This window comes from Perna viridis, chromosome 5, assembly GCF_037379345.1.
Source record: "Perna viridis isolate PV_CMFRI_1.1 ecotype Kerala chromosome 5, ASM3737934v1, whole genome shotgun sequence".
NCBI classification, from domain to species: domain Eukaryota; kingdom Metazoa; phylum Mollusca; class Bivalvia; order Mytilida; family Mytilidae; genus Perna; species Perna viridis.
In genome coordinates this window covers 14,950,281-14,972,362 of record NC_142449.1, presented here as the reverse complement: position 1 = coordinate 14,972,362, position 22,082 = coordinate 14,950,281, and the positions used below count along the sequence as shown (strand labels likewise).

Genomic DNA, 22,082 nt, shown 5'->3' with positions numbered 1-22,082 from the left:
TGGATATTCGTTGTTGTCAAACAGAACTTTCGTTGTATAATGTCTAATCTTATTGTGTAACTATAAGATTTCTTCACGGTGAACGTGTTCTATCTAAGCAGCTTTTATTGTGTAAATATATCACACCCTATTCCTGCATGCATACAAGTACCAACATTGATGATATTAGGTGTTAAAAAACTTGTTCTTTCAAACACACAATCGTATATACATATCTACACACTTTGAGTCCATTGGACACGTTTCTTTAACCGTGTGAATAGCCGATACCACTGGATATCTTGCTTTCCACTTTTAGTTCGACAAGTTATGCATAAAAACATCGAAAAAGTAGATTAGGATCATTAACAAAGCTCTAAAGAACACGAATAGCTTACCTATTTCAAAACAAAAAGTATGTATTGTTGTTTGTTCATATTAATATTTCTTCGCAAAAGAAACTATAAATTAGTGTTGTGAAGATTTAACACGCTGATAAATACAGAAGCATCAAAATAGACTATTAAGAGGCATCAAACTTAAATTACATGACAAAACGTTAAAGCAGGCAACATAGAAAATCTACACACACAATGTAAACGACTGCATATAAGCTGGACATGAAAAAAGCAAGACAATACACGAACAAATAAAGCACTTGCAATATGAAACAAAAAAAAAAAAAACGTGGATTACATTTGGTACTGTGGAAGGTCAAGCTTGCGGTGCTCTGCAATCCACACGCGCACATTGCAAGTGAGTATAATTTGGTAAGCGTCAATTTCGTATGATAGTACATCCGCTAAGACGTGAAATCTAACCGTAGATAATTTGACACATCTGTGATATAAATATTGCTACAATCATATACCTTTTGCTGTGATGATATCAACAAAAGCGGGATAAACCTATGTCTCAGAATTTTATTTGACAGTATTCTCGCTCTACTAAAAAATTCAGTGTACAAATAAAGTCCTTACGTCTTCTATCACCCATGTATAGGTTAAGGTCAATATTGGTCATTAATGTGTCTTCATGTCGTTTGACTTGTTAGTTTATTTGAAGGAGTGTCATCGCTCTGTTGTTGTGGATTTTATGATTTTCGTGAGGTCTCACTAACCACTTCTAACGTTTCCATTACTTTACCTGTTGAAAAAGTAATTCTCAAAGTTTCACTGTGAATTCCCAGGACAAGTGACATCGTAAAGAGTAATCAAGGGAACCAAGGTTTTAGCGGTAATCAAAAGAATGCAATCCAGACATGGAAAACAGACATACACAACAAAAGAATGTAATCCAGGGACAAAGACCAAACATGGAAAACAGACACACACAACAAAGAACACAAAGTAATTAAAATCATACATACAAAGTAACAAAAGCAAATGAGCAACTCGGACTCCACTAAAAAAACTGGGAGCACGGACCAGGTGCACCGGTAGGGTAAGCGTCCTCTGCTTTTCTACAAACACCCGCCGAGTTGCTCATAAAAAGTCAAGTCCGGGGTAGACAAACGAGGAAAGGAAAACTATGACCCGTTGAATAAATCAATTTTCATGGTGCAGATGGATACACTATAACGATCTACGAGTTCATGATGACGACCATAAAACTTCTGTAGTGATGACTTCAATCTTGTAGCAACATAACCCTGATCCAGAAGCCTATTTGTTAGAGTTCTAGCGCGATACAAAAAGTCTGCGTAGCAATCTCTGGCATAACGTATGAGTTGTGATATGAACACTCCATACGCAGGTGCTGAAGGGATGTTGCCACAGATGAAAGGAAAGTTGACAATTCTGAATGAAAAGTTATTACGTTTGTCGTAAAGTTTGGTCGATAGTTTTCCTTTACCATCGATTTCTAAGTGTAGGTTAAGATATAAGGCTGACCTTACAGTGTCTGTAGTATCCTTTTTAACTGACAGCATGGAGGCGAAGTACTCATACATGTAAGCAATATTCATACACTTTTGTATTTAATTACGTATACATTCTCAGCTTTATTTTGACTACTTTTAATCATAATACACACAAACAATGCATTTACAATGCATATGTCTAGGTTCAGTGTGTTTTTCGTACTACATAGGGGGGGGGGTTGGGGTTGGGGCTGGGGGTGGCCATTTGACCCGGAAGTGGTTAGTGAGACTTGAGCTTACTTGAAGGTGTGTTTATACTTATTGAAGGCATTTTTGGTGATCTCTTTAAGTATTTACTATGTTTATAGGGTTATACAATGGTGCATTTGTCACGTTACACTAAATCTGTTCTTTTTTCTAGGTGTTAAGCACAGTAAGGTATTTCAGGTGGCTCTTTAATTTCAAGTTCATGTTGGTAGATCAAATGTAAGTAATCATTGACATTAAAATTGTTCAGAGATACTTTCAATTTCTTTATAACGAAAATTGAATTTGAAGGACTGGGCTAGTCGATTCGCTTTTTTTTCTGTAGTAGTCCTTGAAAAATCAAGCTTCGTACGAATATAGAAATAGATTGGTCATGTGTTGCGCGCTATTCATTTTCATCTAAACTTGATACAAATATTTTCAACCAGAAATGAAAAAATAAGCATCTTCCTTTACGTTAGATAAGCATATTTCATAGTCCACTTTTTGGTATAGAAAATTGGTGAATAAAATCACGAAAAACTGAATATAGCTTGTCATGTGGAAATGAGGTGTACAAGGTAGAACAATCAAATTTAAAGATTTGTCTACTATCACAAAAGTTAAAGCGACGAGAAGAAAGACACTCTTATAGGTCCTTTTTAGAACTCACATTTGATTCTAGAAAATACTTTAGTTGAGATAACCGTTTTCACTTTAGAAATAAGAAGAATTTTATTTTATTTTTTTTTTGGCCATTTGAAGATTGCGTTCGAATAATAATGTCAAAAATGAATCAGCTTGGTTAATTTCATGTCATTTATAATCAATACACAAATGATTTTTTTACTGGAACTTACAGAATGCATGGAATGTAAAAACTTGAACATGCATGTGATGGACATACCTAATGATGCATTGGGTGGTCATACTTTTACATACATTGGATTGACATACATAAGATGCATTGGGAGGACATACTTTAAGATACATAGGATGGTCACCCAGGAACTTACATAAAATAGAAATAATAAACATATATTGGATTCAGTTGGTATACCTGAACATAGATGGGGTTGGCATACGTAATGACCTATGTAAACACTGCTTCTAGTTTCAACAAAATCTCAATCTTAGTTTTAACAAAAATGACAATCATTTGGTGATACTTATTTGCATTGTAAAAGCTTAAAATTGTATCTTACAATACTATATACTATTTTTCAGAACGAGGTGCAAACATATATTTGTTGGAAACTATTAGGGAAACCATAGAGTGGAAAGAAGAGGATACTCTATAACAAAACTAAATTTTATTTCGTCCTACAGTAACTTAACATATACATGGTGATTTTTGCCATACTTGTATAATTAGAATTTTTGTATTTTGAATCTGACATGTTATATTAATATGGATACAAACAATGAATATATATTTTGTGAAAAGCGCTGCCTGGAAATATGCAATTTCCTAAAGATGGCAAAAAAGTCCATCTGAAAAAAAAATCTGATATGATAATTTCTTCGAAGCCTGTAATCATCATAATGGTAATTGAAGATGATGTTTGCATTTTGAGCCGTTATATTTGAATTTTTTGGTATCCCTTTTAGTACATGGATAAATCTTCGATAACTTTTATTCAATATGTTTAACATAGTTAGCATAAAATAAATGTATTGCAGTGATTCAGAACTCTTTTAAATGAGAAGGGAAAATATTGGTATGAATTATAAGTTAACGCGATTTTACGGATATTCAACACAAGTGTAGCCTTGAAATTTCAGATGTCTCTTTAATACTATCATCCAAAATTACAAGTTAATTCCTTTTCATTTACATATCCAAATATAAGAAAACTGTCATCAATATTTATAAAATAGACTTTTAACACTTAATAGCTCTTATTTATACAACTATCATTAAAAAAAATAATTCTGTTCTTCGAAAAGTTAACTGAAATTGTTATAGGTTTTCTGTTGTTGCACTATTATTATTTATAATATCACTGAAATTAAAGACAAATTCAATGGCAGTTCACTGACTAAACTGTTATATTAATGAGGCTACTAAGTAATTTGATTGGGTCAATTTAATCTTGTATATCAAAGATTTTGCACAGTAAGTATACTGCAGTTTGTCATCATACTTTAAAAATATAGAAAAAGATTAAAACAAAACGTTACAGCTAAAAAAAATGAAGCAGACAAAATTCCGGCAAATTAAATAAATATAGCAACCATGACGTCATAGCAAAACACCTTATCTAACCAGTAATAGTATATCATTTGTAAATATACGATCAGTGCATTTCGGTTCATTTAGAATAAGTTATTATACAAGTGGCACTTCACATAAAACAATCTCTTGTTCTTACTTAAAAATGCACCAAATAAATATGATTTAATATCTAACAACTTTCAGTTCCAGAGTTGTTTGGATTGCGCTTACAGCATTTTAGCGTGTATGTCAAATGATCAATTTCCTTGCTTAGACAAACTAAGTAATCCTTTAGGCTAAACTTTTCGTGACTTCGTTCTTATATTTTCTGTCATGTCCATGTCATTCAACATACGTTTTACTCTATACTTTAGCTGATGGCACTTCCGAAGCATACTTTACTTTCTTACAATATAACTACTGACTTTCTGTGTTTCTGTTTAAACATTGATTTCTAATTCTTTTGTTATCATGATCCGTCTTCATGTACAAGATTTTACTCGTATCCTTAATAAAATTAGGAATACATACTTTCCTCTGAAGATTTTAACAAATAGTTGAGATATTTTCATTAAAATGAAACTCATTAGTCCTATATATAATAGCAGCTAAATTATTGAAGGAATATTTATGCCATTGAATACACCTTGTTTAAGCTCTCATTTACACATGTTTTATTTCTAGTCCTTTAGCTTTTCCCTGTTAATATTCATATCGTATGCAACATTAAACCTCAGTTAATTGATAACAAAATATGAGCGCAGCTATGACAGAGAATTGATGTCCTATCCAAGTCTAACAAAACAAGGAAAGACTTTGTGTCAATTTGAAAGTTATTGATTTTTTTTACCATTTTTTTTTCTCAATTATAACAGATTATTACCAGTAAACCAGTGAAAATATTCCGAGAATATTTAAAAAAGTTTAGTGTGATAATATTGACAAATTTATATGCAGATTGTTGTTAATTACTAATAATAATAGTAAAAATGGTGATCCAATAAAATCTGTCTAACTAAACCCTTTATCATTCACAACTACCTGATTTTAGAATCTAAAACTGGTTCGATTTAGGTAGGTTTCACTGTGGTTATAGTTTGCATTTTACAGCCATTTTTTAAAACAAGGTACTCGTAACTCCAAGTAATGTTTTTTTTACATTTGAATTGCAATGATTCCGTCAATCAAACATTTTAGTATAAAATGTCTCGAAGCAATGATCATAACAAGTTACAGCTGACTTCGTTGAATGTTCTGAGACAGTAATCAGCGGTGGAGGTAAGAAATTTTATTTCCAGTTAAAGTTACCTCATATCTAGTTATCATACCGCACAAAACTATTATAATGTAAACGAGTAATCAAGGGAACCGAGGTTACAGAGGTAATCAGAAGAATGTACTCCAGGGACAAAGACCAGACATGGAAAACCGACATACACAACAAAGAACATAAAGTAACTAAAATTATACATACAAAGTAACAAAAGCAAATGGTAAAAAACTACAGTTTTTTTTTTTATCAACATCTGGAATCTACCTTACAAAATTTCTCGCAGAAAAAAAAGTTTAACTTATAATAGTTTTATTTCTATTGATATTCTACATGCGCAACCGTACATCATACAAGAGTAAATAATTGATGATAATAATTTTTGGTGATTTGTTGGAGTCGCCTTTCCAGGTTTTACGTTACTGAAGGTTTTATTTTGCATACCCTACGTATATTGAAGAATATATCTCCAATAACAATACTAAAATTGGAGAATGTATTCAGTTCATTTATCCACTAGAAGTAGAAATTAATAGGGACTACTGACACAACTTCCTCAGCGTCATATTTAGATCTTTACTTCAAATTCTAGTAGTAATCTCAGTACCCGAACATTGGACATACCAGCTTTGCCAGTACATATTTCTCAGTTGGTCCGGGTATACAGATCAGGCAGCCACTATTCTGACAATCAATAAGCCATCGTTTTTTAAGAGACAGACTTTTGGGTCAAGGTTATAAGGACACGTCTGAAATGCTGTCTGAGAAAAAGTTTTATTTTCGAAACCCAGATCTTATTAAAAAAAATCAGTTTCTGATATAATCTCAGATAGATTCTTCAATGTACATTCTGCTCAGTTTTGACTACTGATTTTACTAATATTACACGGTGTCAAATTTGTGCTGCATGTTTGTATTACAATAAACAAGAAAAGAAAATATAGCCTTGATGGAATCGGAATGTTCAGCGTTCTTCATTCTGATTTTGCCCATTGGAAATACCGAAACAAATCAACATTATATATGGTTGTTTCTAACTTTTCGGGGTTTGCAATGATATTGTCATCTTTTCTTTTTGACTATTCTTTTCACAACTGCCTAGGTTTAATCAGTTCGGTAATTGTTATATTACCCTTTTTGTAAGAAGAAATAAATTATCTATTTTGATCTTTTGTGTTTCTTAATGCACATTTTCTTTGATACTAAAATTCTAAGATTCCTGCTGTATCAAAGATATCACTGATTATATTTGTCATTTTTCTTTTAATTTCAGGTTTTTGTAAACAGAAAATCAAGCGTTATTATGATGACGAGAATAAGGAGAGTTATGAGACGCGTTTTTGGTAGAAAGCTGTCAACTTTGTTTCTTTGCACTATTTTTTATTCAATTGTACTACTGATGATACAGAAAATGACCGCAGTAATCGGACCAATTGTGAACCGCGATATTTCAAAATTGTCAAAAGAAAGTTATAGATACTCCCATCCTTTCAATTATATCCATACACCGTCAAAAATGTGTGGTTTTAAAGATTCTTTGCTCGATCCACTTTTAGTAATACTTGTTAAGTCAAATGTACGAAACTTTGACAATAGAATTGCTATTCGCTCTACTTGGGGAAATATATCCGACACTGCTGTAAGAGTTGCTTTTCTTTTGGGAAACTCTCCATTTTTACGGGATTTTATCAAAATGGAACACGCGCTTTACAACGACATTATACAAGAGAATTTTCTCGATAATTATTATAACAATACATTAAAGACGATAATGGGATTCAACTGGTGTTTAGACAATTGTAGGAAAACGGCATACCTTTTCTTCGTAGATGACGGTTATCTAGTCAATACCCGACTTATTTTGGAATATGTTAGAAAAATCAAACCGAAAAGTATTTTTGCTGGTTGTATTTGGACCGGAGCCGTACCGAACAGAAATAAATGGAGTAAATGGTTTGTCTCCGAGAAAGACTTTCCCGATAAAGTATGGCCACCGTATCCATCTGGGGGCTCTTACTTAATATCACGTGACTATGCATTACAAATACGACATGGTTTTCGAATAATCAAACATCTGCACGTAGATGATGTTAATTTAGGAATTATTGCTAACAAACTAGAGATCAAATTAACCAATGATGGTCGCTTCCATCCATATTACAACCTGGAAATAGTTCAAGAGCTTTTTTCCATTCATCAGTTTGTTTCTCCGAGAAAGTTGATTATAGATTGGGAGTCATTAAAAGGCCAATTGGGAACATAGTAAAGTTTAATTGTTCATTGTGCCATTACACATGCTAATCTTATACATCTCAGGTGCAATGTATCGTATTTCTTAAAGTGATACCACAGTCACCAAATAAATCTTTTTCCAATATAAATATCGTAATTACGTCAAAATTTAAGTTTTGAGATTCATCAACATCAGCAGTCATGTGTATGATTAATGCTTCGTATCTAACATCGTCGTAGGTTTTGTTAAGTCATGTTTTATTTTATGCTGAAGCACAAGCGAAACAAATGCAGGAACAACATTTGAAGTACGAACAAAAGGCATAATTATATATTTTCCTTTTGTTTTATTTTTTGTATATTCAAATATTTGGTATTTTACATAAAAAGGGAGCTTTTGAACAATAAAAAAATGGAAATATGTCAAGAATTCAAAAGTGTTATCTATGACATTATAAAACAATTAAACGTTTCGGAGTTGTTTTTTTTAAAAGAAATTTGTGACAGTGGAAATTTTAAAATGTAGTTTATCAACAATTGAATAACAATGATAAGATATTGATAGTTTTTTAAGACTAACTAGCGCAATGAGTACTTTGCTGTAGAATCTTACCTATACTTATCTTTGACCTTACTATAGTCTTCAATCTGTACTTCTTGTTGACCTTACTAGAGTATTCCACCTGTACTTCTTGTCGACCTTACTACAGTATTCTATCTGTACTTCTTCTTAACTATTGGACCCTCTCTGCACTGCTCGTTTATCTTACTATTGGATCCTCTCTGTACTTCTCGTTGACCTTACTATTGGACCCTCTCTGTACTTCTCATTTACCTTACTTTTGGACCCTCTCTGTATTTCTCGTTGACCTTACTAGTGGACCCTCTCTGTATTTCTCGTTTACCTTACTATTACATTATTTATAATTATGATGTCAAGTTCTTTACACCTTCCTCAATACTCATTAGAAGAGCGTCTATTTCGAAAAAAATCCGGTTCAAGTATACAATTCACAAACAATTCAAGTAACTCAACAATTTAAAGTTCCCTCTTTCGGGGGACACTAAATTATGTTTAAAAGTTTTAAAATTGGCAAATCATATCCGGTAAAATGATCAGACTTATTGTATCGTTATTCTTTTTTAATTATCGACCAAAATGTACTCAAGTCTTATGATTAACATTAAATCGTCTATGTCGCCCCTTAATGTTCGTTCGTAGCTTAAGCTTCTCTATGAACAGGCATTGGGGAAGTGGTATATCCGAAATGTTAGACACGTCATTGCTTACCACTGAGGGTTTCCCAACGTCGACTATCGACACAAATAGCGTTAGAAAATGACGTCTATCTAATATAAGTTTATTTTGAAAGTTTTATTTTGTTGTTGTATATGAGTGTGTGTTTGTTTGTTGTGGTAATATATATCGATTACCAAGATTTTAGCTGATATAGCTTTTAGATACAGGTAGCGTTTATTTTCTGCTAAATATACGGTCATGGAAAAACATATAAAATGTGATACGTGATATTGAAATGCTGTGACATTTCCGCTATACTTAATAGTTTGATGCTTAAATTGTGTTTTCAAAATTTTTAGGCTATGGTCATTTTTAAACCAAAATGAGTGTACTTTTATAAGGTATAATCTTTTTCAAGCACATAAATTCAATTTTCTTATTGATAGCTATGATTTATATATTTCACTTCATGTTGATAAACATATTTGCAATCGATAGAAAATAAATCGCTGATTTTCTGTTGTCACAAATTCGATTTATGCTGTCTTAAGTTGTTAAACAAAATATTTTACCAGTCAGAGAAAGCTAATTTTAAAAATATATTCGATATACTTTAAAAATCCATTAAAAATTGCTTCGCCCAGTCATCGCAATGTCCTATAATGGTAGTTGAAATAATAAAAGATTGGCTCACATACAATCACTTTGGACACGTTCCAGAACATTATTAAACAAGTATATTCACATTTGTTGACTTACTGACGTTAATGTTTTTTTAACGTATACGACGGCAGTAGATTTAATTTTGATAAGATTGGTTTTCTTTTTTATTTCGAACCAAGAAAAATTGACATTTATATATTTAATGATTATTTCATATTATGTTGTAATTTCAAAACTAGTAATTATGCTACTAGAAGTCGTTTAAGTAATTCCATAAACTTAAAACGTGTTCACCGAATTTTGTGTACAATCCTTTGATTGCTACAATTTCACATTTTCATACTTTTGGAGCAGGATTATGTTGCCACAAGATTGAAGTCATCACTACAGAAAATATATGGTCGTCATCATCAACTCGTGGATCGTTACGGTGTATCCAGCTGCGCCATGAAAACTGATTTGTTCAACGTGTCATAGTTTTCCTTTCCTCTTTCGTCTACCCCAGACTTGACTTTTTATGAGCAACTCGGTGGATGTTTCTAGAAAAGCAGAGGACGCTTACCCTACCGGTGCACCTGATCCATGTTCCCAGTTTTGAGTGGAGTCCGAGTTGCTCATTTGCTTTTGTTACTTTGTATGTATGATTTTAGTTACTTGATATTCTTTGTTTTGTATGTCTGTTTTCCATGTCTGGTCTTTGTCCCTGAATTACATTATTTTGATTACCGCTATAACCTTGGTTCCCTTGATTACTCTTTCATTTATTAAATCATTGAAATTGACGTCAAATCGGCATGTCATTGTCATTTGCTGAAACTCCTTTAGATCTCGATGGTTCTATAATCCTTTTTCGACACACTCACCATATTTTGGGCGTATAGGTAACACCTTATAAATACAACGACGCCCACTTTTGAATGGCAAGGGGATTATTGGAATGAATAAATTCGATAAAACACCACATAAATGCAATTTTACAAGATTTCAAACATCACATTATGCAATTCACAATGTTGATTTATCATTAAGATGCAAATTCATTTGATAAAAAATAATCTCTCATTCAATTTTCAGTCGGCCAGTTGTACAATTGTATCTTAATCAGTAGATAGACACATATGGGTGTTACTATGACTGTAAAGTCGAAATAAATCCATTGTATAATTCTGAATATTTTGTCTGTTGGTATTTGATATTTTATATACATAATGTAGCTAAAACCGGTGATTTTATTTAAGTTTAAAAAAAAAATCAGTGTATATCAGACTTTTTACGAAAATGTTCGCGTTTTGAAACTTGAAAATTCAACTTGTTTTTAAAACCGAAATTAACATAGTATGTAAAGTTTTTCAAATATCAAATGGTTTAGTTAAATGGTTTCGTTAGTCGAAATTTTGATTAATTCTTATGCGTTCTATAGAATGGTATTGTCATAATGAATGCTAAATAACTGTATCGGATACTTCACCGTCTGCTTTAAATACCCTTCAAACCAATGAGCAGAAGATGGTCACTTCGAATTCATTAAGAGGAAGATTCAAACCTTCCTATGTCGTCACTTAATAAATCATCTAATTACTTATCATGTCTTGATATATTGTTTTTAAAACTGGTAGATGTTTTTGGTCTTCTTGCAACTCATTCCTTAACAGTTGTCCGTCACATTTACATTGGATGGAATAATTTTATTTTATTTGTCTGCACGTGGTAATTTGATGTCATTATCTGGCACATACCAACTTTGTTGAAAAATGATATACACGACTACAATATTACACACATCGAGGGACAAAATTTACTATTACGTGTACGTAAAGTGTCGTTAGACACATCATACACCATTTTACTCTCTCCCTCTACATCATCAACAGAAAACTTGTACTTCCCATTACCACTAATAAACGTTACCGTATTGATATAAGCATCTGTTACTTTTAGGGTGGCATTAAACCAACAGTATTTATCTGGAGCAATATCGAATGTTTCTTTGGCAGCAATAAGATGCTTTCGCAGAGATTGTTTCTTTTTTCCTCCTTTGGTCCCTTCCACGCCACAGTAGCGAATTATTGCATTTTCAATCGTGTCTTTTGTAATTTCAGTGACACTAATGACATCATTGATAAATTTTGTATAAACTGTTTCTACAATTTCTACTTTTCCATGATATGGATATGTTTCGTACACTACAAACTGTCTATCACCGCGTCCGCTAAATATACAAAGATAGCTGTGGTCTGTATCTCGAACTAAAATCTCGGCATTCTCCAATATATATGGGTCTTTCTTAGCAATAATGTAATCAACAATACCAGATAGCTTTCTCTGCATTGATATCAAGTCTTTGTAACACCTTGCTCTGTGTCTGTAAAACTCCATTACTCGGCCAATCAAATTCGAGTTAACTCCATCAACCTGAATTATTTCCATACTCGAGACACACATGAAGACGTTTCAATAACTCACACTATATCACAATAAAATGCTCATATTAAAAACAACACATATGTTTTTTTAGGTTTGTTTTCATTTTTTAAACTTGACACATTACGTTTCCAGTCTAAAAATATTCAAAAAAATTCTTCAACTGATTGATATTGATTTCATAGAACAAAAGATACCGATTTTCAATCAAACAAAAAGGGAGATCAAATATCAAATATGAATTCCTGCATTTATTTAACTTAGCAAAAGCTATTTATATAAAAGGTCAAACATTTGAAGTCCCAGTGTTATCGGAAATTCGTTCGATACAGTTCTATACTGAACAAACAAAACAAAAGAAAAACAAGAGGAAACTTCTGAAGAATGAAAAAAATCCAAGAAAAATGATTATGATAATTGTCTTCAACTAAACCAAGGAGTTTTACTCTCTACTATCTAATTCCTTGCTTAAACATAACAGACATAACTATGAACCTGCCAAGACGTATCTTACTGGTCTTCAGACATTGGGAAAATTACATTCAAAAGTAATAAAATACTTTTCGATTACTTTTTACTCTTTTTAAAAAAATCAACAGTATTCACCAAGTGTCAAGTCAAAATTGAAATTGACAGGTATATATACATGACGACCCCTTCATCTGCCCGTTCATAAATAAATCAATCGTCAAACAGTCGAACATATTATTTTGGCGATTTGTAGCTGATTTTTGAAGTTCTCTCCTATACTTTTGTAACTTTATCCCTTATCAGTATAATAGAAAATTACTTTCTACTAGACATTTGTGAATTTGCTTTTTTTTTCGGTAAAATTGCGGAAGTATTTGCTTTCAACTGTGGAAAATGGCAGGTCACCAGCAATAAATATAACAACGGAATGGTCTATTTGAATTTGTCCAGCTTCTGTTTTATCATTTTTTTAAAGTTAGTCAGAGTTTGTTGACTCAATCATTTACATTGATCTAATCCAATATCATATCCCTACGTTTTCTATGAAATTGGATGGGAAATGTTTCATATTGGCATCGACCTTATATAATTTGAAACTTTTCTCATAGGGTTTTACTCGATTTTATGGTTTTCATGACAACCAAATAGAATTTTCAACCTTTCTTGGCATTTTCAAGATTTTTTTGTCACTCTCTTAGAATGTTAGAATGATAACAGATTTTTAAAAAAAAATTCAGTCCATACTTGAAAATTTCTTCGAAATATGCATAAAAAATGACCCTTTAGTCTTTAAAGATGCTTCCGATAACTAGGCCTTTGGATTACCCAAGGATGGATATGTGAATGCCATTGAAATTCGATATATCATTTGCAGTAGAGAAAATATATCTGTAGTAGAAAATATTAGCAAAACTTGTCCGAAGGTATCTTTCCCTCTTTGTGACAATCAATAAAATTCACTACTTAAAATAGTCTGTAATTTTTTTTCACTGTAATGGTTAACGAAATTGAAAATAAGTCCCATTCACATTGATAATAAGGAGGTAGACCTAAGGTAAGGGACATAACTCTTAAAAATCATTGGAACTTTTGCATTGGGCATTTAACATCAATATTATATAAGCATCTTATTAACTTGGATTGATTTTATTCTGCTTCAAATGAAAGCTTGAGAGGCTTTGGTGAAACTGAATATGATACAAACGTATCACTGATTTCAAGAGTTATATCCCTTACCACAGGTCTACCTTAAGACTGGCTTAACGTGAAACATGAAAAAGGAAAGTTTTGGTTGATACAGACACTTACGGAAGAAAGGTATATGTCTTAATTGTATTCACAGTGGGATTGACGTACTTATATTCTAAACAGTGTTTAAAAAGTATTGTAATGTCCAAACTATTGACATCATGTTATTTTTTAGTTGTTTGGAACATAAATGTGTTGACCGGAATGAACTCTGTGAATTTATCAGTTAAAACCTGAGTAATAATTCAAAGTTTGTACCGCCAATAACGTTGGAGTAAATATTAACGTGGTCTCGGAGACTGAAATGAGTAATGTTGTTACATGTCATTACAGAAAAATACAGAAAAACCTATAAGCACTTCCTTGGCTTGTCGTAATGACATCTATGTGATAAATTATTGTGACTTGAAGCAATTTGACTTGTTTCTAAGGTATAAGCATGGAGGTCATAAACTCGAAAAAAATCAACTTTGTATCAGATACTATTTTAGTATATTAACAAGAGGCGCCGAGCAGCCCGAGTCGCTCACCGGGTTGAATTTTGCTTTTCAATGTGCAATAAATTTAACAAGAAGTTGTCCAACAATTTTGAATCAAGAAGACTTTGGTTGGACATTTCAGCAATTGAAAGTTTATAGGATTATAAGGCTTAACGGATTGAAACGAAAATTCGACTGAAGATAGATCTCATCATGCTGAACACTCTTACCCAATGTCAGAATTTAGCTAAACCTAACAGAGATATATGCGAAAAACTACTGTCTGACCCTTATGTTCTACTTTTAGTACGGCGGCCATGTTTTTCGACGATGAAAAATCACATCAATTCTATGCAGGATACCCCTAGGAACATTCGTACCAAGTTTGGTTTCAATTGGTCAAGTAGTGTCAGAGGACAACATTTTTGAAAGAAATAACATTAAAAGTAGCAAAAAAACGTTGAAAAAGGGCAACAACTCCAACATGGCTTAACAGATTGAAACGAAAATTCGACTGAAGAACATTCATACCAAATTTGGTTCTAATTGGTCAAGTGGTTTCAGAGGAGAAGAGTTTTGTACAATTGTTAACGACGACAACGGACGCCAAGTGATGACAATAGCTCACAGAGCCTTTAGCAAGGTGGGCTAAAAACTGATTTAAGAATTACCTAAAGCTAAGAAAACTTACTTTTCCGAAAATAAAGTGTCCAATTAGTGTCTTCTAAGTGCAGATGATGTATAAACCCCTTTTTCATATATAATTTGCTTTCAGTTTTCACAGAAGTTAGTGGAAGCTTTATCAAAGAGGTTAGTTACATGGATTTTCTGTCACATCAAACCGAGGCAATCAGTGTTACAAGTTTAGGAGTTCTATTGCGTGGCCAGTATTGAACTAAGTAGTTTTGGTTTTCTTCCATTTGCTATTCGCACACTTTCACAATTGTTTCAGAATTGTTATCAATTAATTCTAATATTATTAGATGTCAAAAAAAAAAAACAATCGAGCAGATGAATTTCATTCCATTTGTTACTCGTATCAGAAATATATTAGAGAGAATAATAAGTTGACAGATTAATCCAAGAGTTGTCCATCTTCGAATATATAGGTACTTAAAATGAGATTCTTATCCGATTCCAATTCGTTTGCATGCTCCGTCATTACCCAGTACAATGGTATATTTATGTGTCAAACATTATTTTAGCACACTCAAACTGAAGTATTTTGTGATAATTGAACTTGCATGTGAATGTATGTAAAGAAAAGGCTAGTCTTTGTGTCGTTATTTTCACACTTAGAGCATCGAGCCATTTCAAACACAAAACAACTTAGGGGTTCGACCATGGCAATAATAAGATAAATGATCAACGAATGACCAAGTTCTGAAAGGTTTGTTTGAATACGCCGGTATGGCTGTTTTAGCAATTGCGGCTACATTTATCATTACCAACGTTTATAATGCTTGTCCTTATGCATCAGCCACGTGAAGAACAGCAATGTTATAACCATTTACTAGTACTTTCTTTGCCTAGCAGTTTTTTTTTATTACATAAAGTTATGTGATGCTCTTCAATGCATGTTTTGAATCTGTCCTTGACGTTATGTCTAAGACCACTCAAAAAATCTTGCCTCTGATAGTTGGCGCCAATATCTGAACACTGATTTGCATCATTTAAGTGTTTTATATTAAATACGTAAAATGTCTGTTTTACACGTCTATTATTGTACGTATTGAATTGTAAGAATGACTTAGTCTTCTGTGGATTGTCCAAGTCTCTGGATATTGGAAAGGTACTTAACTTCTGGTCATTTTAACAATAATACAAATGTATACATGTACTTCGATTCTAATTCTGTCTTTCTAACTTTTATTTTTTCCTTTTGTAAGCCAGGAATCTTTAAGTCGATCATATATTAAGGCATGGTTGAAATAAAGTTGGCTGTCAATATGTTTATACGTTTATTTTGATTTGTTCCAAATATTTCAGATCATGACAAGTAACAAATTTCCTTATCGTATCACAGAAGTAACTGTTTAATCACACTGATCCTTCGTCAGAAACTACAACAGAACATTTGCCATGGAATCGAATGTAACATTGTGTTTGTTAACCGCATATGAAAGATGATACAAATGCAGAAAAAAATTTTTTTCCTTTCTCAATGAAGGGTTCTTTCTTTACTAATTTACGGACGGAATGTATTTGCCTAACATGTACAATAAAAAAATTCTCATTACGCAAGTGTAAACAAATTACAGGTGAATAAAACAAGTAAGTATTCAAAGGATTGAAAAAAAATAAATAAGCACCAAAGATAACAATATCATGTTAGCAACATACAATAAACATGTAAATTATACAAAGTCGTAAAAAAGGTAAGATTTAACAATTGACCTACTTTACAAATGATTTAATTTGCCTTAAGAGGTAACATGTTGAACGAAACTTTCCGAAATAGATATCAGTATCATTATTCATCATCTCCAAATGAATTGAAATGCCAATATAAAGTCACTATGTTAAAAACACTGCCTTCGAACGACACATCCGATAGTTACAGGAAAGAATAAGACCACTCAAAGCTACTAAAGTGGCCGTCATCACATCATGACACGGTCATCTGTGAAAGCATACGCGTATACACCTCAGGTGTAACTTCTTTGCTGTCTTTGTGGCACTCTTGAACTACATTTGCTGCCTCCATCCGTCCCATTTCTCTTAAAGCACTAACTAAGCACTCAACAGCCATGTCTTTTTTGTCTTTCCGTGTTCTCTTCCAGTACAATAAAATCTTGTAGGTAACGTCTGCCATTGATAATCCGTTTGATATTGCATCGAAACCGAGACCAGTTATGGTACTATCTGGAAGGTCAAGGTGAACAGCGAGAGTCAATCCTTCTGGAACGTATCTAGACAGATTGCGTAAGCTTCGTCCGGTGATCGCCTTCGACTCTTTCTCAACTAAAATAAGAATGAGATTACACTTTAAAATTCTACAAACGATTAAAGTGTGACATGTCGAAAATAAGTATTATGTATCTTCATTCAAACTGTTTTATACAAATGCCTTGCAATATTGTTCAGCTCCGCCCTATTCTCATGAAAGAAATACTTCAGTGTATAAATTATTATAATGAAAATAAATTAAAGATAACACATAAGTTAATTACTGTAAAGCAAATATCATGCAAAATCATGCAGGTTAAGTGCTTTTATAAGCGTTTTAAATTCGATATTGCATACACCGATTGAGCGCACGATATCCTGTGTAAGTTATAATGATACTACTTGTGAACAACTGTCCGCGAACACAAAGCATTGATTAATTCATATAAAATTTCTCGTGCATAAAATAAACATTCTGAAATATTACAATATTAATATTTATATATAATACACCAACAAACATGCAAAATAACGTTTGGAATAACCATCAAAGTATGAATGAATTATAAACAAAGCGACTATGTTGTGTTTCCTGCAGCTATGATAAAATTTACCTGGACGGCGATCTAAAACACCAACATAGGAAGTAAGGTAAGGAAGAAAAACATAAAACACCAACATAGGAAGTAAGGTAAGGAAGAAAAACATAAAACACCAACATAGGAAGTAAGGTAAGGAAGAAAAACAATCTACATGTCTGTATAATGACGAGAATTTTATGACACGAGCGTTTCCAATGACCGGATAACTCCGTTACTTGTTAAAAAATATTTTTACCCACGAGTCCAATTCAGATTTTGGGTATAAAAATGTGTTCCTTTTTAACTATAGCAAATAAATCGCAACTCTCCACTATCATGGTATATAAAAAAAACAATTCTTTCAGATGTCATGTTTACTGTAGTATCCTCAACCTTTTACACTACATACACTCTGGTTTACCTCGGTAATTATTTATGATTAACACTTATGACGATTAACTAAACCCGAAACTTTTACTTTCAGCTGTATCACAATTTTTAGAAAACGTCTTTTTACAGAGAATATCTAGGATTTCGCTTTCAAAATTAAATAATCATGAACAAATAGCACACTGTAAACTTACTGATGATTTGTGGTCTGCTGCTCCTCATCAAACGTTCCATCACCATCGGGGGTAATGGTTTGAATTTAGGGACCCCGGATGGTACAGGTTTTTCTACCTTGATTTCGGGAGTTTTCAATAAATCTAGATTTGGCCTAGCTTTCTCTTTGGGTTCCGGTTCCTCGGGAATACTTTCTTCTTTAAAATAAGCCCGTACCAAATCTTCCTCAATCTCTAATCGGACGGAGAGTGTAGCAGCCTCTCGGATTTTTTGGTCGGTAATTCCGACAGGGGTTAGGTTTATTGCACCAATCAATGATCGTTCTTCAGTTGTCTTTGGTTCTATAATGAATTTGCGTACACTTTCAGGTAAATGCTTAAAATATTGCAAGTCTTTGTTTTCCATATAGTCACTGTCTAAATTAGCTTTTAGATCGTCAGATACATTGAAAGTCCATTTCATTCCATCAAATATTTCAAAATCTGTCGGTACGTTCTGTTGTTTTGGTTTTGGCGGCTGTTGTCGTCGGAAGTAAGGTTTATTGTCCACAGGCTCTTCTGGTCGCACAATTTCCTTTTTGAAAGGACGAAATCCTTTATCATTCATTTCTGCAATTTTATTGTCCAGTTTACTTTTTGGAAAACATTCTAGCACCAAAAACCACATTTTTTCCTGAAAATTAATAAATGCCATGACTTCTCCTTTTTCCATTTCAATCCTTCCTTCTAATACACCTACAGCACTTGCCATGCGTTTTTTTCGATCAGGCTTACACTTCACTACACAAAACCTATATAAGTAAAAAAAATATTTAAAATATTTTGAAACGTTAATTTCTTGAAGTAATAAAAAATATAAGTGTTATTTTATTTTAAATGTATGTTTGGTTTTGCTTTACTTTAATTGCAATGTCTTACAATGTACAACAAATATGTCCTAAACTATTACACATATCTAGGTGCATACGCGGATCTAAGGGAAGGCGTGCCCGGCGAGAGCCCTAAAATTCACACGGACTAACCCTCCAAAAATATAATTATAATTATTTTCATTGAAACCACCTTTGACCTGAAATCCTGAATCTACACTGTGGAGTCAATCTTTAAAAGTAGATTTCTACGATTTTATTTTTATGCTATCATTGGTATTTTTCTTTTCGATGTTTTTTAACGATACACCAAATTACTCAGAGAAAAAAAAACAAATACCAACCTGTTTAAATACTTCACATCACAAGTAACCGTCGTTCTCGTGAACCTATATTTAGTGTCCACAAGCTCCCAACCTGCGTCTGATTTCTGTAGCACTGCGATTTCATTGTGTGCAGCTTCGTTTTCTACTTCCACATTCGCCGGAAGTGGAAGTTTGACACTAACAGCTCTTCTGAACGTACATTGAAAGTTTGGAACAAGATCAATGAATTCAGACACAGTTTCAAGCTCCGAGGTTTCAAGAGGATAAAACTCTTTAGCAAGTTTCACCTTTTCCTCTGTTATTGGAGATATCTGCAAACAATCAGAAGATTTTTTAAATCACTTAAGTCTGTTGATTTCAGTTGCTTAACTGCTTTTTTTCATAATAGTGCGGTCATTTTGCACTGATATCTTTAAAAGTTCTGAAAATTGATCTGCACTTTGATCGTAACAAAATTTCATCCGTTTTAAATGTTAATTTCATCTTCATTTAACATGATGTTTTTAAAAAACACATGTTCTTAAAACACTTATTGTATTTGTATATATATTTCTTTAAAAAAAACCCAAGTATACCTGTATTGCACATTGAAATGTTTTATCAGCAGCTTTCTTCGGTACACGCACACTTATGTATTTACTCATATGAGCATTGTATAGACATCCCTGGACCGACACTTCAAATGTTTCTTTCTTGGGTGTAAAGGTCACCACAAATTCTCCGAGTCTGTCGATCTCTAACTCTATACACGGTGAGGTGGAATCAGACTGGAAAGAAAATAAATTGCATAGAACATAATTTAAAATAGGAACAATTCATACCCAAGACCCAAGATACTTCGTTTGATAAAGATTTAGTCTGACTGTGATGATATTTGATGAAAATGTTTAGTAGTGTTTTCAATTTTGTAAAACTCTCATCATTTTTTCACTTCCATGAACTTACTTTGGGTCAAAAGCAGAAAAAATGCAACAAACATCTGGGTCATAAAACTTCAGCTGTTTTACTTACCTTGTGAAGAAATCCTACATTAACCCATTCACTTTCATCTTTCCATTTGCCCTTGACATTTATTTCATTATGTTCTGAATCTATTTGGTAGTACGGAATTCTTACTATCACACTTTTCTTTAGAGGATGAACTGTAGAATTTAAGATAAATATCTCACTAGTCACGTGCTCATTAAATGGCAGTACTGGTGAATGTCTCCATCTTTGCGATGGTGGGGCTACTTGGCATGAAATAGAGTCTTTTTTTCCGAAAAGACTTTCGGGAACGGTTAGCTTTGCGCCAAGTGGAAGTCCAAAATTACCTCCCTTTTTGCCAGGTGTATAATTCACTTTGAGGCTACAATAAAAGAAAATGAATAGAAACAAAAGTCACGAAGACGAGCATGCACATACATATATTAAAACTTCAAACCAAGCAAATTACACAATTTCTTTATGCAAGGTTTATAAAAGGTATATAGGAAGATTTTTTAATATACACTGAAAGCACCCAATGGCATATGAAATAAATGATTTTCAAGATTGCAAAACTACAACGTAACTTAACAAAGAACTAATTAAAAGATAAGATATCATACAGTTGTAGTGTACTTATTATTATCAATAATATTTTATCAGAAAAAAATTGGACTTGTTAACAATTCTTTTCCAGTTATATTTAACAGAGAAAGTTGTCACTTACTGAGCATCGTCGTCAAGTAGATCTTTTTGAGTAGAATTGATGCCCACACTCCACGAGTTACTGATCTGTTTATTTTTCATTGTACTTTCAATATCTGGTCTGTAAGAGAAAGCATACTTTTAAAACACGAGACAGATCAACACACATATAGATGTCTAGAAAAAAAAATAAGATTTAAAATTCAAAATGTAGCTGATTTGATCATTACTAGAATGATCATCAGATTCCTATACTCTTCCGACTATATACCGATCATACACTGATCGCTGATTCCCACTGCAATGGCAAGTTCTGTAAAGAGCCTCGTTAGCACAAGGATCGTTATAATTCTGACCGCTGATTCCCACTGTAATGGCAAGTTCTGTAAAGAGCCTCGTTAGCACAAGGGTCGTTATAATTTCTTCACAGAGTTAATTAACAATTACAAAACCATTATATTCCAGACATTATATCGTAAACAAATCCATAAAAATCTGATTCTTTGTCTTTTTCCGATCCTTAATTTATAATTAGATTTGATGGCTATAATTGGTCCATTTCTTTATAGTAAGAAATCTGAGACTAATTAAAGTCATCCTTGAGACTTCTGTGACACAGCAGAAATGATTAAGATTGTTATTTATCGCTTCCTTGAGTACTTAGTACGTAAATACAAATAATTCTCATTTCAAAACAATTCCTATATTCAAATGCTGAGTTACTCCATATGCCAAATGCACCGATTTATTTTACGAAATTTCCCAGACCATAACTTTATAAAAGCTGTATGAGGATATTAAAATAAAACTGATGAAAATGATTTGAAATTAGAAAAAAATAAATTAGATCAGAAC

The 22,082-nt window shown here is 32.7% G+C and overlaps 2 protein-coding genes across 13 annotated transcripts in view; one reads left to right on the top strand and one right to left on the bottom strand.

The window, feature by feature from the left end:
* The first annotated feature begins 6,985 nt into the window (after window positions 1–6,985).
* Window positions 6,986–7,837, top strand: LOC148616191 (beta-1,4-mannosylglycolipid beta-1,3-N-acetylglucosaminyltransferase brn-like). Its single transcript, XM_088581638.1, has one exon. It carries the CDS (start codon window positions 6,986–6,988, stop codon window positions 7,835–7,837), a length of 852 nt encoding a protein of 283 aa, XP_088437764.1.
* An 8,439-nt stretch (window positions 7,838–16,276) lies between these two features.
* LOC148616190 (uncharacterized) overlaps window positions 16,277–22,082 on the bottom strand; it is a 25,394-nt gene continuing 19,588 nt past the window's right edge. For 9 of the 12 annotated variants that reach the window (XM_088582955.1, XM_088582965.1, XM_088582961.1 and 6 more), the window contains 7 exons: window positions 21,250–21,348; window positions 20,568–20,904; window positions 20,132–20,323; window positions 19,575–19,867; window positions 18,383–19,152; window positions 17,832–17,843; window positions 16,277–17,292 (listed from right to left, as the gene is read on the bottom strand). In XM_088582955.1, coding sequence (XP_088439081.1) covers window positions 16,937–17,292; window positions 17,832–17,843; window positions 18,383–19,152; window positions 19,575–19,867; window positions 20,132–20,323; window positions 20,568–20,904; window positions 21,250–21,348 — 2,059 coding nt within the window. In that variant the 3' untranslated portion in view covers window positions 16,277–16,936. Of the gene's footprint in view, window positions 17,293–17,831; window positions 17,844–18,382; window positions 19,153–19,574; window positions 19,868–20,131; window positions 20,324–20,567; window positions 20,905–21,249; window positions 21,349–21,498; window positions 22,010–22,082 lie in introns of those variants that run through there. The other 3 variants (XM_088582962.1, XM_088582967.1, XM_088582956.1) reach the window with 3 other exon arrangements.

Coding starts and splice junctions, on each gene's coding strand:
- LOC148616191 (XM_088581638.1), top strand. CDS start 6,986: ATGACCGCAGTAATCGGACCAATTGTGAACCGCGATATTTCAAAATTG.